The sequence below is a fragment of the Hyla sarda genome, chromosome 13 (genome assembly GCF_029499605.1).
Source record: "Hyla sarda isolate aHylSar1 chromosome 13, aHylSar1.hap1, whole genome shotgun sequence".
NCBI lineage: Eukaryota > Metazoa > Chordata > Amphibia > Anura > Hylidae > Hyla > Hyla sarda.
Window position 1 is genome coordinate 6,084,575 of NC_079201.1, and position 14,542 is coordinate 6,099,116.

General features: G+C 45.3%; 1 protein-coding gene and 1 long non-coding RNA gene across 8 annotated transcripts in view; one reads left to right on the plus strand and one right to left on the minus strand.

Annotated features, from left to right (window-relative positions):
- LOC130297600 (protoheme IX farnesyltransferase, mitochondrial) overlaps positions 1-14,542 on the plus strand; it is a 492,900-nt gene that overhangs the window by 450,511 nt on the left and 27,847 nt on the right. For all 7 annotated transcript variants that reach the window (XM_056550251.1, XM_056550253.1, XM_056550254.1 and 4 more), the window contains one exon: positions 13,945-14,015. In XM_056550251.1, coding sequence (XP_056406226.1) covers positions 13,945-14,015 — 71 coding nt within the window. The remainder of the gene's footprint in view (positions 1-13,944; positions 14,016-14,542) is intronic.
- LOC130297608 (uncharacterized) overlaps positions 1-14,542 on the minus strand; it is a 385,502-nt gene that overhangs the window by 22,025 nt on the left and 348,935 nt on the right. The gene's annotated exons all lie outside the window — the stretch shown is intronic.

Sequence of the window (14,542 nt, forward strand, 5' to 3'; positions counted from 1 at the left end):
CTAACAGGGACTACAACTCCCAGCATACACACCTAACAGGGACTACAACTCCCAGCATACACACATACACCTAACAGGGACTACAACTCCCAGCATACAAACACACACCTAAATAGGACTACAACTCCCAGCATACACACACCTAACGGGGACTACAACTCCCAGCATACACACACCTAACGGGGACTACAACTCCCAGAATACACACACACCTATCAGGGACTTCAACTCCCAGCATACACACACACCTAAGAGGGACTACAACTCCCAGCATACACATACACCTAACAGGGACTACAACTCCCAGCATACACACACCTAACAGATACTACAACTCCCAGCATACACACACCTAACAGGGACTACAACTCCCAGCATACACACATACACCTAACAGGGACTACAACTCCCAGCATACAAACACCTAACAGATACTACAACTCCCAGCATACACATACACCTAACAGGGACTACAACTCCCAGCATACACACACCTAACAGGGACTACAACTCCCAGCATACACACACAACTTAAAGGGACTACAACTCCCAGCATACACACACCTAACAGGGACTACAACTCCCAGCATACACACATACACCTAGCAGGGACTACAACTCCCAGCATACAAACACACACCTAACAGGGACTACAACTCCCAGCATACACACACCTAACAGGGACTACAACTCCCAGCATACAAACACCTAACAGATACAACAACTCCCAGCATACACAAACACCTAACAGGGACTACAACTCCCAGCATACACACACCTAACGGGGACTACAACTCCCAGCATACACACACCTAACGGGGACTACAACTCCCAGCATACACAAACACACACCTAACAGGGACAACAACTCCCAGCATACACATACACCTAACAGGGACCAAAACTCCCAGCATACACACACCTAACAGATACTACAACTCCCAGCATACACACACCTAACAGGGACAACAACTCCCAGCATACACAAACAGACACCTAACAGGGACAACAACTCCCAGCATACACACACACCTAATGGGGACTACAACTCCCAGCATACACACACACACACACCTAACAGGGACAACAACTCCCAGCATAAACACACACCTAACAGGGACTACAACTCCCAGCATACACACTCACCTAACAGGGTCTTCAACTCCCAGAATACACACACACATAACAGGGACTACAACTCCCAGCATACACACACACAATAGGGACTACAACTCCCAGGACACACACACCTAACAGGAACTACAACTCCCAGCACACACACCTAACAGGGACAACAACTCCCAGCATACATAAACACACACCTAACAGGGACTCCCAGGATACACACACAACAGGGACTGCAACTCCCAGCATACACACACAACAGGGACTACAACTCCCAGCATACACACACCTAACAGGGACCACAACTCCAAGCATACACACACCTAACAGGGACTACAACTCCCAGCATACACACACCTAACAGGGACTACAACTTCCAGCATACACACCTAACAGGGACTACAACTTCCAGCATACACACACACCTAATGGGGACTACAACTCCCAGCATACACACACACACATAACAGGGACTACAACTCCCAGCATACACACACACACATAACAGGGACTACAACTCCCAGCATACACACACACACCTAACAGGGACTACAACTCCCAGCATACACACACCTAACAGGGACTACAACTCCCAGCATACACACACACCTAACGGGGACTACAACTCCCAGCACACAACCTAACAGGGACAACAACTCCCAGCATACACATACACCTAACAGGGACCAAAACTCCCAGCATACACACACCTAACAGATACTACAACTCCCAGCATACACACACCTAACAGGGACTACAACTCCCAGCATACACACCTAACAGGGACTACAACTCCCAGCATACATACCTAACAGGGACTACAACTCCCAGCATGCACACACACCTAACAGGGACTACAACTCCCAGCATACACACCTAACAGGGACAACAACTCCCAGCATACACACACACCTAATGGGGACAACAACTCCCAGCATACACAAACAGACACCTAACAGGGACAACAACTCCCAGCATACACACACACCTAATGGGGACTACAACTCCCAGCATACACACACACACACCTAACAGGGACAACAACTCCCAGCATAAACACACCTAACAGGGACTACAACTCCCAGCATACACACTCACCTAACAGGGTCTTCAACTCCCAGAATACACACACACATAACAGGGACTACAACTCCCAGCATACACACACACAATAGGGACTACAACTCCCAGGACACACACACCTAACAGGAACTACAACTCCCAGCACACACACCTAACAGGGACAACAACTCCCAGCATACATAAACACACACCTAACAGGGACTCCCAGGATACACACACAACAGGGACTGCAACTCCCAGCATACACACACAACAGGGACTACAACTCCCAGCATACACATACACACCTAACAGGGACTGTAACTCCCAGCATACACACACCTAACAGGGACCACAACTCCCAGCATACACACACCTAACAGGGACCACAACTCCAAGCATACACACACCTAACAGGGACTACAACTTCCAGCATACACACCTAACAGGGACTACAACTTCCAGCATACACACACACCTAATGGGGACTACAACTCCCAGCATACACACACACACATAACAGGGACTACAACTCCCAGCATACACACACACATAACAGGGACTACAACTCCCAGCATACACACACACCTAACAGGGACTACAACTCCCAGCATACACACACCTAACAGGGACTACAACTCCCAGCATACACACACACCTAACGGGGACTACAACTCCCAGCACACAACCTAACAGGGACAACAACTCCCAGGATACACATAACAGGGACCAAAACTCCCAGCATACACACACCTAACAGATACTACAACTCCCAGCATACACACACCTAACAGGGACTACAACTCCCAGCATACACACCTAACAGGGACTACAACTCCCAGCATACATACCTAACAGGGACTACAACTCCCAGCATGCACACACACCTAACAGGGACTACAACTCCCAGCATACACACCTAACAGGGACAACAACTCCCAGCATACACACACACCTAATGGGGACAACAACTCCCAGCATACACAAACAGACACCTAACAGGGACAACAACTCCCAGCATACACACCTAACAGGGACAACAACTCCCAGCATACACACACACCTAACGGGGACTACAACTCCCAGCATACACACTCACCTAACAAGGACTACAACTCCCAGAATACACACACACATAACAGGGGCTACAACTCCCAGCACACACACCTAACAGGAACTAAACTCCCAGCACACACACACCTAACTGGGACTACAACTCCCAGCATACACACACCTAACAGGGACAACAACTCCCAGCATACATAAACACACACCTAACAGGGACTCCCAGGATACACACACAACAGGGACTGCAACTCCCAGCATACACACACAACAGGGACTACAACTCCCAGCATACACACACACCTAACAGGGACTGTAACTCCCAGCATACACACACCTAATAGGGACTACAACTCTCAGCATACACACACACACACCTAACAGGGACTACAACTCCCAGCATACACACAGTAGGGACCACCCCCCCTTCCTCCTCCTCACATTGGGAGTCCCTGCAGTGTATGAATCCCCAGTCCGTGTACAGTAATCACAGACAGAGCTGAGGGGAGATGAGGAGCGCTACTCTGGCTTCTAGACCTGTGTCCTCAGAGGGGAGATGCGGGAGCTGTGCTCCTCTCACCCCCTGCTCTGTCTTTCCATGGAGATTTGCGTCCTCAGGGAGGGGAGATGAGGGAGGGGGCGTGTACTTCTCCCCGTGAAGATCTGCAGCCTCAGCTCAAAGAGGCGTTTACCTCCTCTCTCCCTTTGCTCTGCGGACGCAAAAATCCACCTCACACTGGCCCTGCTGCTTCTATCCTGCTGAGCTGCGCTCTTGTCAGCGGGAGGAGCCTGAGGATGCCACTGGCTGGGCAGAATCAGGAGCGCACCCTGCAGGGATGCGCGCACAGTGCTCGCTCCCGCCTGTCTGATTGACAGGCAGGGAGCTGCGCTGAGTATGCGATTTCGGACTAGAAAATTAATCTATAGATATTAAACTATAAAATAAAAAAACTTTTTTTTTTTTGATGAGAGGTACTCTTTAATCTCCCAGAACTAAATGATCACACAAATGAATGTTTGCTCGTTTGTTGGGCAATCACTGGTCCTGTTACACACGAAGCCTATTTGGCAAATAATCGCCAGGCGTGACAAGGCTCTAACATGTAACTTATCAATATAAATCCCTGCTCTTTCTATTCTGAAGAGTCCAGTGGGCATGTGCTGGAATCCTAAGCACAATCACATTTTTCCCCACAAATATATATATATATATACCTGCTTAGCTCCTCCTTCTCTATAATATAGTGTTGGTAGATGACACGTACAATGTGACTGATTCCCTCTGTCTGTCTGTAGTCTGGCACTTGCTTTTTGGTGCAGAACCGATTGTGATAATCTTGGATTAGGTTGTATAGAACCTTTAGTACTATTATGGCCATGTTCATGAGGCTTAAATGAGACCATTTAAGAACATGTTTTAATGGTTTGGGTATAAACCAGAATGTCCCCATTCACTACAGTAACAAGTAATAGCAGCTCCTGCCTCATGCAGTACAGGTTGCTGTATCACCTTGGAGTATTGGTCTTATATGGGCAGATTTCTTAGTTGTTTTGGGGTTGTAGGGAGTCAGGCAGGGGTCATATACTATATGCTGTCAATCTAGCTGATGTACCACAGCCCTTATCTCCACCACTTACAATATGACATGGAGTAACACCCCTCAGCCCAAGCTCTGCTTTTGAACTCTTTGGTTCCCATCTCTTTCCTATCTGTGTGTTGAAGGTATTGATGTGGACAGGTCATTGGACTGACAGCTCGATGAGTGTCAGGAGACTCACAGTCCGCCCTCTGAGGAAAAATGTTTATAAAGTTCATAAACAAATGCTTATAGCCGGCTCCGACCTAACCTCTAACCCCATAACAAAAAAGAAGACCGCTTGCTCCCACAAGGTAAATCCTTCCACCCCATAATCATAAGCGGAGGCTGGGTGATCCCTTTATACTGTATCCAACTAGAGGAAACGTCTCACTCCATAACTAAAGTGGAGAGCAATTTTCCTGTTATACTGTGTACAGAAAGAGAGAACCTCAACCCATAACCAAAACAGAGACTGGGGACTCCCACAAGGAGAATCCTCTGGCCACATAACTAAAACAGAAACTGGGTTATTTCCTGTTAAACTATATTCACCAAGTGGAAACAGTGTGCCCACCCTATAACCCAAGGGGAAACAGTGTGCCCTGTTATACTGATTCCAACAAGAGAGAACCCGTCACCCTGTAAGCAAAGCAGAGACATTATATTGTGTACGACAAAAGAGAACCCCCTCTCCCCATTACAGAAGTAGAGGGAGTCCTTCAACCTAGACACTGGTGCTCCTCCATTATACTGGTTCCTACAAGAGGGAATCATCTCCTGTTAAACCTTAGGAGTTCAGGTGGATGTTTGCACCATTACTGACAGGGATTTGGAGTTTAAAGGGTTTATTTAGTGTGTGTGTGTGTGGGGGGGGGGGGTGGATGTTGCCTAACTGTGCCTATTTTTTGTTTTATCTATAACTCTACTTACCCCAGCGCTCCAGCTGTGTCTCTGTGGTATTGCACCAGTCCTCAAATGCAATTGTCTTTCTGAGCTGCAGCGTGACTGTCCAGCCAGGGTAGCACGCGGCCCCAATGTGTCGGACTTTGCTGCGGCCATCAGTTCGCTGAGCTGCAGTATGACACATTGGGCCCGATTTGCTTCCCTGGCCCGACATGTCACGCTGCAGATCACAGAGACAATCACATTAGAGGACCAGAGCAAGACATCAGAGGCACCGTGATGAGTACAATTAAATGTTGTTGTTTTTTGTTATATCCCACACAATGGGCATAGTTAGGAATCCCACTAGCCCACCATATGCTGAATAACACCTTTAAAGGGGTTCTCTGGTGGAAATTATTATTATTTTTTCAAATCAACTGGCTCCAGAAAATTAAACAGATTTTGTAAATTATATTACATAATCTTAATCTTTCCAGTACTCATCAGCTGTTGTATGCTCCAGAGGAAGTTGAGTTGTTCTTTTTCTGTCTGACCACACAATCTTTGTTTGTGTCAGGAACTGTCCAGAGTAGGAGCAAATCCCCATAGCAAACATATGCTGCTCCGGACAGTTCATGACATGGACAGAGGTGTCAGCAGAGAGCACTGTGGTCAGACAGAAAAAAAAATTCAAAAAGAAAAGAACTTCCGCTGGAGCATACAGAAGCTGCTAAGTACTGGAAGGATTAAGATTTTTTTTATCAAAGTAATTTACAAATCTGTTTAACTTTCTGGCAGCAGTTGATTTAAATATATATATATATATATATATATATATATAATAAAAACGCAAAACTTGTACACTGTAGAAAAGCAGAGTTATCCAACACTTTATATAGATGTATACTTTCTAATTCTATTCTTTCCACTATATGAAGCCCCTTAGTAAAGTATGTAGATGATGAGTCCGATGTGGTACGGTGCTAAGGTACTGTTACTTGTGCAGGTCCCGGGACCCTGGTTCTGTATGTGCATTATGAATGGCTGTGTGCAGATTGCTGTTCTTAGCATATGGCCAAGTCTCTCAGTTCCCCCAATTAACACTTGCAGCCGGTCTTCATTATCGCCAGCACGCCTTAGTAAGTAACCCATCCTGTACTCTGCTCAGGGACAGAACACCTCCATATACATATCACAGCCTGAACCTGGAAGTGTCACATTAGAGAGGTTAATTCAGTCTGTGACACCGTGATAGGAAGCTTATTAAAGGTACCGATCAATGGCCTTCCTCACTTAGCCAGACAAATTCAATAAGTGCTTGTTCCCAATTAACCAGATTCTATTGGAGGCTCATAATGTGACAACTTTATCTTAATAGCATCCAGTGTCGGACAACAACTCTGATTACTTTACAAGAATCAACATGGAGTGCGGGGCCAAGGTCCTCTTCTAGTCCTCAGAGAGTTGATTCGTTCTTGTAGGTGAGTTGGGTTGTAAAGGCCAATGCACCCTACGGGTCCTACAATAGAAATGTTGCCTTCTATATAATCCTTTATGGCACAGCTTCATAGGAGGAGATTTATCAAAACCTTTGTAGAGTAGGAGTGGTGCAGTTACCCATAGCAACCAGATTACTTATTTTTTTCACGGTCTCTATAAAGATGAAAGAAGCAATATGATTGGTTGTTATGGGCAACTCCTCCACCTTTCCTCTGCACAGGCTACTCTATTTACTGAACTTTGGGAGTCACATAAGCAGCCTGGCTCGCAGGGCTAGGCTGTTTGGGTAACTCCAATTAAAGTTAATGGGAGTTGCGCAAAATACAGTACGTAACTTTCCCGCTTCGGCTGCTTTCGGCTTTCCACCTACACCGCTGCAAACAGGCGGGAGGAGCAGGAAAAAGCAGAAGGAGATAGGACAACCCCTTTAAAACAAGACCTGGTCATCAGTGCTAGACTAGCCTTTGACATGATTTTACCACTAATGTTGTAAAAGGCACAATGCTATACCATGACAAATTGATGTGGTTCTGAGGGGTAGAGGAGGTCCAATGTGGTCCAAAAGGGGGTCTCTAATAAAGTAGCCATAATTTGTATAATAGACAGGGGTGTGGAATGGTTCGACAAGCAGAAATGATGCATAAACCTACATTGTAAGGAGAAAGGTCCTAGAGGTGCCTAAACACTCTTCATGGAGTGGTGCCCCGAGACCTTGCATTGTGCCTTGTGTACCCAGCATTGCCACGATTGTAAGAAGTCACAGGTTCAGTAAGATGTATGCAGGCAGCAGGGACATGGAAACTACTCTATGACGCTTTAACTCTTTGATTATAGGAGGTTTGTGGTGTAATTAGTGCTTTGTGTCTTTTATGTCACCAAGCTCAATGAGTTCTTTCATTTACTGTAGAGAGTGTAATGAGGGCTGCGGAGTCCTTTATGTGTCCCTGTGATCACTGTGTATAGTGTATGGCTGTATGTTTTAAAGCAGAACTTTGTTCTTTCATATTGTAGCATGAAGGATGATTAAAGTACTGCAGAGGTAGAATTATATGGACTTAGCTTTTCCATGAGATTTTTGCCCCCCACTATAGTAACACATGCTCAGTATGCTGAATGTATCCACCACGGAGAGCCATGTAATGACTTACCTTTTAGGTAAAGAAAAGAGTAATCTGGCAGCACCAATATTGGTTTAGAGTTTCTTAGTAGAAGTTAAAACTGCCCACTATAAACATCCAAATAGAAAGGTTCACATGTTTCTTGTCATCCAAATACAGAGCATGTACAATGCTTCCACCTCAGTGGCTCTTTGTCAAGTTGACTCAATACATATATGAAACTTTACTGTGGTGGATGCTATTGGACTTTCTATTTGGATGTTCTATTTAGAGGTAAGTGATGGGTTGGATGCTTAAAAAATGGGGTGCAGGAAGGTGGTGAGGTTTTGCAGAAAATCCACACAATTTATTTGCAATGCTAAACTTAACAAAGGTGCAAGAAGCAGCTATTCTTGGCAGTTGGAGGAACAGACAGTAGGATGTCTCTTATAGAGAGGTACAGAACTTAGTTACACAGTTTTGCTGGTGATTCTGCGACCAATTGGCCTATACTTAAGTCTCTCATTAGTGTAGCTGTCTCTCTATTCGAGTCCTCCTGACTAGGTGCTTTCTAGGTAGGAATCATGTAGGGTTTCTGTGGGCCACATCTCAGGTTCAAGGCCTGTAAATGGGTGGGAGCTGTTTCGCGTGTGCTGAATACTTCTTCAGAAACGTGTTCAGCGCACGCGCAACAGCTGTTACCCATTTGCTGGAGCAGCGTCCACGATTATGCACCTTATGTTTCTTCTTGAATAAACTACGTCTTTTTTCATATCTACCTGGTGATTGTGAACCTTTCTTCTGTACTGTATGGATATTTCTATGGACTGGTTCTTCTATATGGGGTGACGCACCGTGTGGGTATATACCTGTGAAGGTTACCTGCTTTTGCCTATACTTTTATGGACATCAAGGATTAAAAGTCTTATCAGGTTGTAGTTCCGACCATAGTGACATCAGGTGATGTTAGGGAGGACAGGGCTACTTGTGACAGGTGCAGCGTTATAATGTGAGGAGGGGAATTGTGACAAGTGGGAGTTTACAGATTAAAAGGGTTTCCCAGCAGCACAAAGTATTTCAGGAGAGGACTTTACAAATATCCGGATATGTACTTGGGCTTTTAGGCACTACCATATGAAGCACTACATTTGCGGGCGTACATCTGACTTAGTAACAAGGACTTCCTGGCACACACAAGAAAGCAGAAAGCTCATCAGATGCTCAGATTTCTCCTCTCGTCAGCAGATACTTTTGTCTTGTTCAAATGTGAATGAATGTTACAGAATCTTGTCACCAAGTTATTTTAAGGATATTTACTGACAGACATGTCAATTGCTAAATAGTGAAGATATGCCTGTGATACATGTCCTACCCTACACTCCTACAAGCTTGTGTATCCGATCACAGTCCGGCACTAGTCTGTCCTGAATGCTCTTAATTCATGTGGCCAAAAGAACAAATAATGCACCCAGACAGAAATGAGGAATTAAGGCAGAACGCAGCATGCAGATATGTAAATGATAACATGTGTGATCTGATTATACACTGGGTCTTGCCACAAGAGAACTTAAAGGGGTATTCCAGGAAAAAAAAAATTTTTTATATATCAACTGGCTCCAGAAAGTTAAACAGATTTGTAAATTACTTCTATTAAAAAATCTTCATCCTTTCAGTACTTATGAGCTTCTAAAGTCGAGTTGTTCTTTTCTGTCTAAGTGCTCTCTGATGACACATGTCTGGGGAACCGCCCAGTTTAGAAGCAAATCCCCATAGCAAACCTCTTCTACTCTGTGCAGTTCCCAAGACAAGCAGCAATGTAAGCATAGAGCACTGTTGTCAGACAGAAAACAACAACTCAACTTCAGCAGCTGATAATTATTGAAAGGATTGAGATTTTTTAATTGAAGTAATTTACAAATCTGTTTAACTTTCTGGACCCAGTTGATATAAAAAATAAGTTTTTTCCTGGAATACCCCTTGAAAAGTGCTACCCCCCACTGCTCTTAAAGGCTACTTTTGGGTGGTGTACCTCTTTTTGTGAGAGATCCCTGACTGCTAGACATTCCTCCATTTAACAGGTTTTTAAAGAGTGGGGCATCATCGGACTAAGAGAAGCAGGAGGGACATTTTGATAAATTGCTATAATCTAGGCATTCTGACCAAGAAGGTGGAGAAAGGGGTGCGCACACAGCAGCAAACAGGCTCTGAACGTCCCAGACAGACCAACTGCAGAGGGGATCCTTTGATCCACCAACAAGCACAATTTCCTTGTCCACTATGCAGACACAGGCGACCCCTTCATCACACCCCTGTGTCTGCCTGGACCATATCCAGGTACTTAGAAGAAGGAAACTTGGTGACACAAAGCCCAGTAGTTGTCCTACCATTGACAGCCAGCCACAGTCACCTTTGTTTACAGTGGTGTCGTGAATGAGAAACCTGGATTACCACGGCCTGGAACTGTATAGTTTGTAGCGACAAATCCAGGTTCTGTTAGTGGTCTGATGACGATATGGACGGAGTATGGAGGCCTCGCAGTGAGTGCTTCATTCTGGCCTTTGCAGTGGAGCGACACACTGCCCTGTTGGTGTAATGATCGGGGAGGCAGCACATATGCCGGTAGGTCACAGGTCACCCTGTGTAGTGATAGAGGAAGACACTAACAGTTGCCACTTATGGCTTAAAGCTCATCCACACACAGCGAGGGTTTACCAGTAATATCTCCACCAGATTGAAACACTTGTCCTGCTCGGTCACCAGATTTATCATCAATCAAACATCTATGCCACCAGTTTCAGCAACCTAAGAAGTGTCCGCTATCTACAGGCCCAACTGTTACATCTGAGGGCAAATGTGGTGCAGGATGCCATACTGAACCTGTATGTCTCCATGTATCCCAACCGTATCTCATCTTGTATCCAGGCTAGAGGAGCCCAACAGGGTACTGGAGACTTCTTTGTATTGAATTCTCTCAATAAGCTTATTCTTTCACACTCGTGTTTTAAACACTTCCATATATCATCATTACCTTATATTCCAACATATCCTTTTGGGTGCTTTGTGTTTTTTTTTTCACAACAATAAGGGTGCATGTCAGGTGGATTACAGGGAGGCTCTGACACTTTGAAGTAACTTAGTTTCACTCCTTCAGACGATGGTCACTTTACTGCAGTTTCTGCGAGAGTCTACACTGAATGCAGCCTAACAACTAGGGGTAATGCTTCTACCTTTGAACTGGAAGTAAAATATTTTAATTTGCACAAATTCTGTATTGCATGTCTTTGTTTTTTCCAAAGAAAGCATTTTTTTTATATTTTTTGCAATTTCCTTGCTGGTTGCCCTTGGAAACAGACAGCAGTTTTGTTCCACTCATTGTCAGATATATACACTGCTCAAAAAAATAAAGGGAACACATCCTAGATCTGAATGAACTAATCGTATGAATCGTATGAAATACTCGTCTTTACATAGTTGAATGCGCTGACAACAAAATCACACAAAAATTTTCAATGGAAATCAAATGTATCAAACCATGGAGGTCTGGATATGGAGTCACACTCAAAATGACAGTGGAAAACCCCACTACAGACTGATCCAACTTTATGTAATATCCTTAATACAAGTACCAATGAGGCTCAGTAGTGTGTGTGACCTCCATGTGCCCGTATGACCTCCCTACAATGCCTAGACATGATCCTGATGAGGTGGAGGATGGTCTCCTGAGGGATGTCCTCCAAGACCTGGACAAAAGCATCCGCCAACTCCTGGACAGTCTGTGGTGGATGGAGCGAGACCTCCTAGATGTGCTCAATCCAATTGTGGGGAATGGGCAGCCAGTCCATGGCATCAATGCCTTCCTCTTGCAGGAACTGCTGACACACTCCAGCCACATGAGGTCTAGCATTGCCTTGTATTAGGAGGAACCCAGGGCCAACCGCACCAGCATATGGTCTCACAAAGGTCTCATCTCGGTACCTAATGGCAGTCAGGCTACCTCTGGCAAGCACATGGAGGGCTGTGCAGCCCCCCAAAGAAAAGTAACCCCACACCATTACTGATCCACCGCCAAACCGGTCATGCTGGAGGATGTTGCAGGCAGCAGAACGCTATCCACGGCGTCTCTAGACTCTGTCACGTGCTCAGTGTGAACCTGCTTTCATCTGTGAAGAGCACAGGGTGCCAGTGGCGAATTTGCCAATCTTGGTGTTCGCTAGCAAATGCCAAACGTCCTGCACGGTGTAGGGCTGTAAGCAAAACCCCCACCTGTGGACGTCGGGCCCTCATACCACCCTCATGGAGTCCGTTTCTGACCGTTTGAGTGGACACATGCACATTTGTGACCTGCTGGAGGTCATTTTGCAGGGCTCTGGTAGTGCTCCTCCTTGCACAAAGGCTGCTTCTAGGTTGTTGCCCTCCTCCACATCTCCTGATGTACTGTCTCCTGGTAGTGCCTCCATGCACTGGACACTATGCTGACAGACACAGCAAACCTTCTTGCCACAGCTCACATTGATGTGCCATCCTGGATAAGCTGCACTACCTGAGCCACTTGTGTGGATTGTAGACTCTGTCTCATGCTACCACTAGAGTGAAAGCACTGCCAGCATTCATAAGTGACCAAAACATCAGCCAGGAAGCATAGGAACTGAGAAATGGTCTGTGGTCACCACCTGCAGAATCACTCCTTTATTGGGGGTGTCTTGCTAATTGCCTATAATTTCCACCTGTTGTCTGTTCCATGTGAAATTGATTGTCAATCAGTGTTCTTCCTTAGTGGACAGTGGGATTTCACAGACGTGTCAGTGACTTGGAGTTACATTGTGTTAAGTGTTCCCTTTATTATTTTTGAGCCGTGTATTTGAGGTTGTTATTGCTTAGAGTCTACATGGAGTCCCTGCAGTGGTGTATTACAATGTAGTTGCTCCTGGTGGACTCCAGAAGCAAATTTTCCCTCCCAGTTTCCCTCGTTCCAATTCCCTTATCATACACGTTGGGTGTAGAAACCAGCAAAGCATTTGAAGAATTCTTTCATTCCAGCACCCTATTGTGAGATTTGAAGATGGTGCCATCTTTCTTGTAAAATCTTTTTGAGAAAGTCCTGACCATGTTCCAGAGAACTGTGAAGAATAATGTAGATACTCCACGTATTGCTGTATGGTGCCTCAGTAATAATGCAGCATGTGTGTTAACGGTGGTACCTGATGTCCACTGCAGACACTGACATTTAGCTGATCATAGAGGTGGCTGCTCTTCTGTCAGCTGGCTTTTCATCACAGCCCTTGTTCTCTACGCGTCTGTATTACCTTGTTTTTTCACCTCTTTTTCATGTTGTCAGATCATGTTCAGCCGCCTGCAGTACATAGGATTAAGCAGCGCCATTAGAAGGCAATGCAGCGTGCGACCACCACACAGGGGACGTGTTGATGGGATCGCTTCTAAGTTTATTCTGGGTCTTTGTGTCCTGCACACCTGTGAAATTTGCTGTGTAAATATTGTCAGAGGTGAAATTGCCCAGAAGAACAGACATGTAATGCTTCTCAGTAGAAGTACAAGAACTTGTAAGAATGTTGCTTCACCGCAATGATTACTTGTACGTCACTCATGCTCTCATTGTTGTGTTTCACTTGCAGTTTTTCGAGGTGCCATTTGATTCGAACATGAACAGGACAAAGAGCCGCCCCCTTGTACGAGGACAGATCAGGTAAGAGCGGCGCACCTGCCTCTGTAATCCCACGCCCTCTCCATTGTCCTTCTATGAGTGTTTTCATTAGCAAACAGTGTGTCACTGCAGCTGGAAAGAAATGCTCCCAGTAATATATGTATCTCAGACAAAGCTGGGGGGGGGGTTTCTATGGTTGTAGCTGTAAGTCACCTGAACAACCTGCATTTTGTGCTTCGCCTTCTACCTGTTAACATCATGACTCTGCCCCCGCATGCTCTCCTCACAAGTAGACAAGTCTATTTCCCCACCATACTTATATCCTGAAATACTCTGTGTTGCTCTCTTCATGACATTTCACTTTGTAGTAAAGGCCTCAGCCAGATAGTGTGTATAGGATAGTCGACTACATGCAGCAGACTTGTTGCAGATATCATACTTATGCTCGCAGCTTACACAACCCCATTAAAATGCATGAAAAATAGTTTCATTTGCAGAAGTCTTTGCAGCAGATCTGCCACAGTGAATGCCCCTTTATGGGGAGACGTACCGACATTCTGGGTTAATTC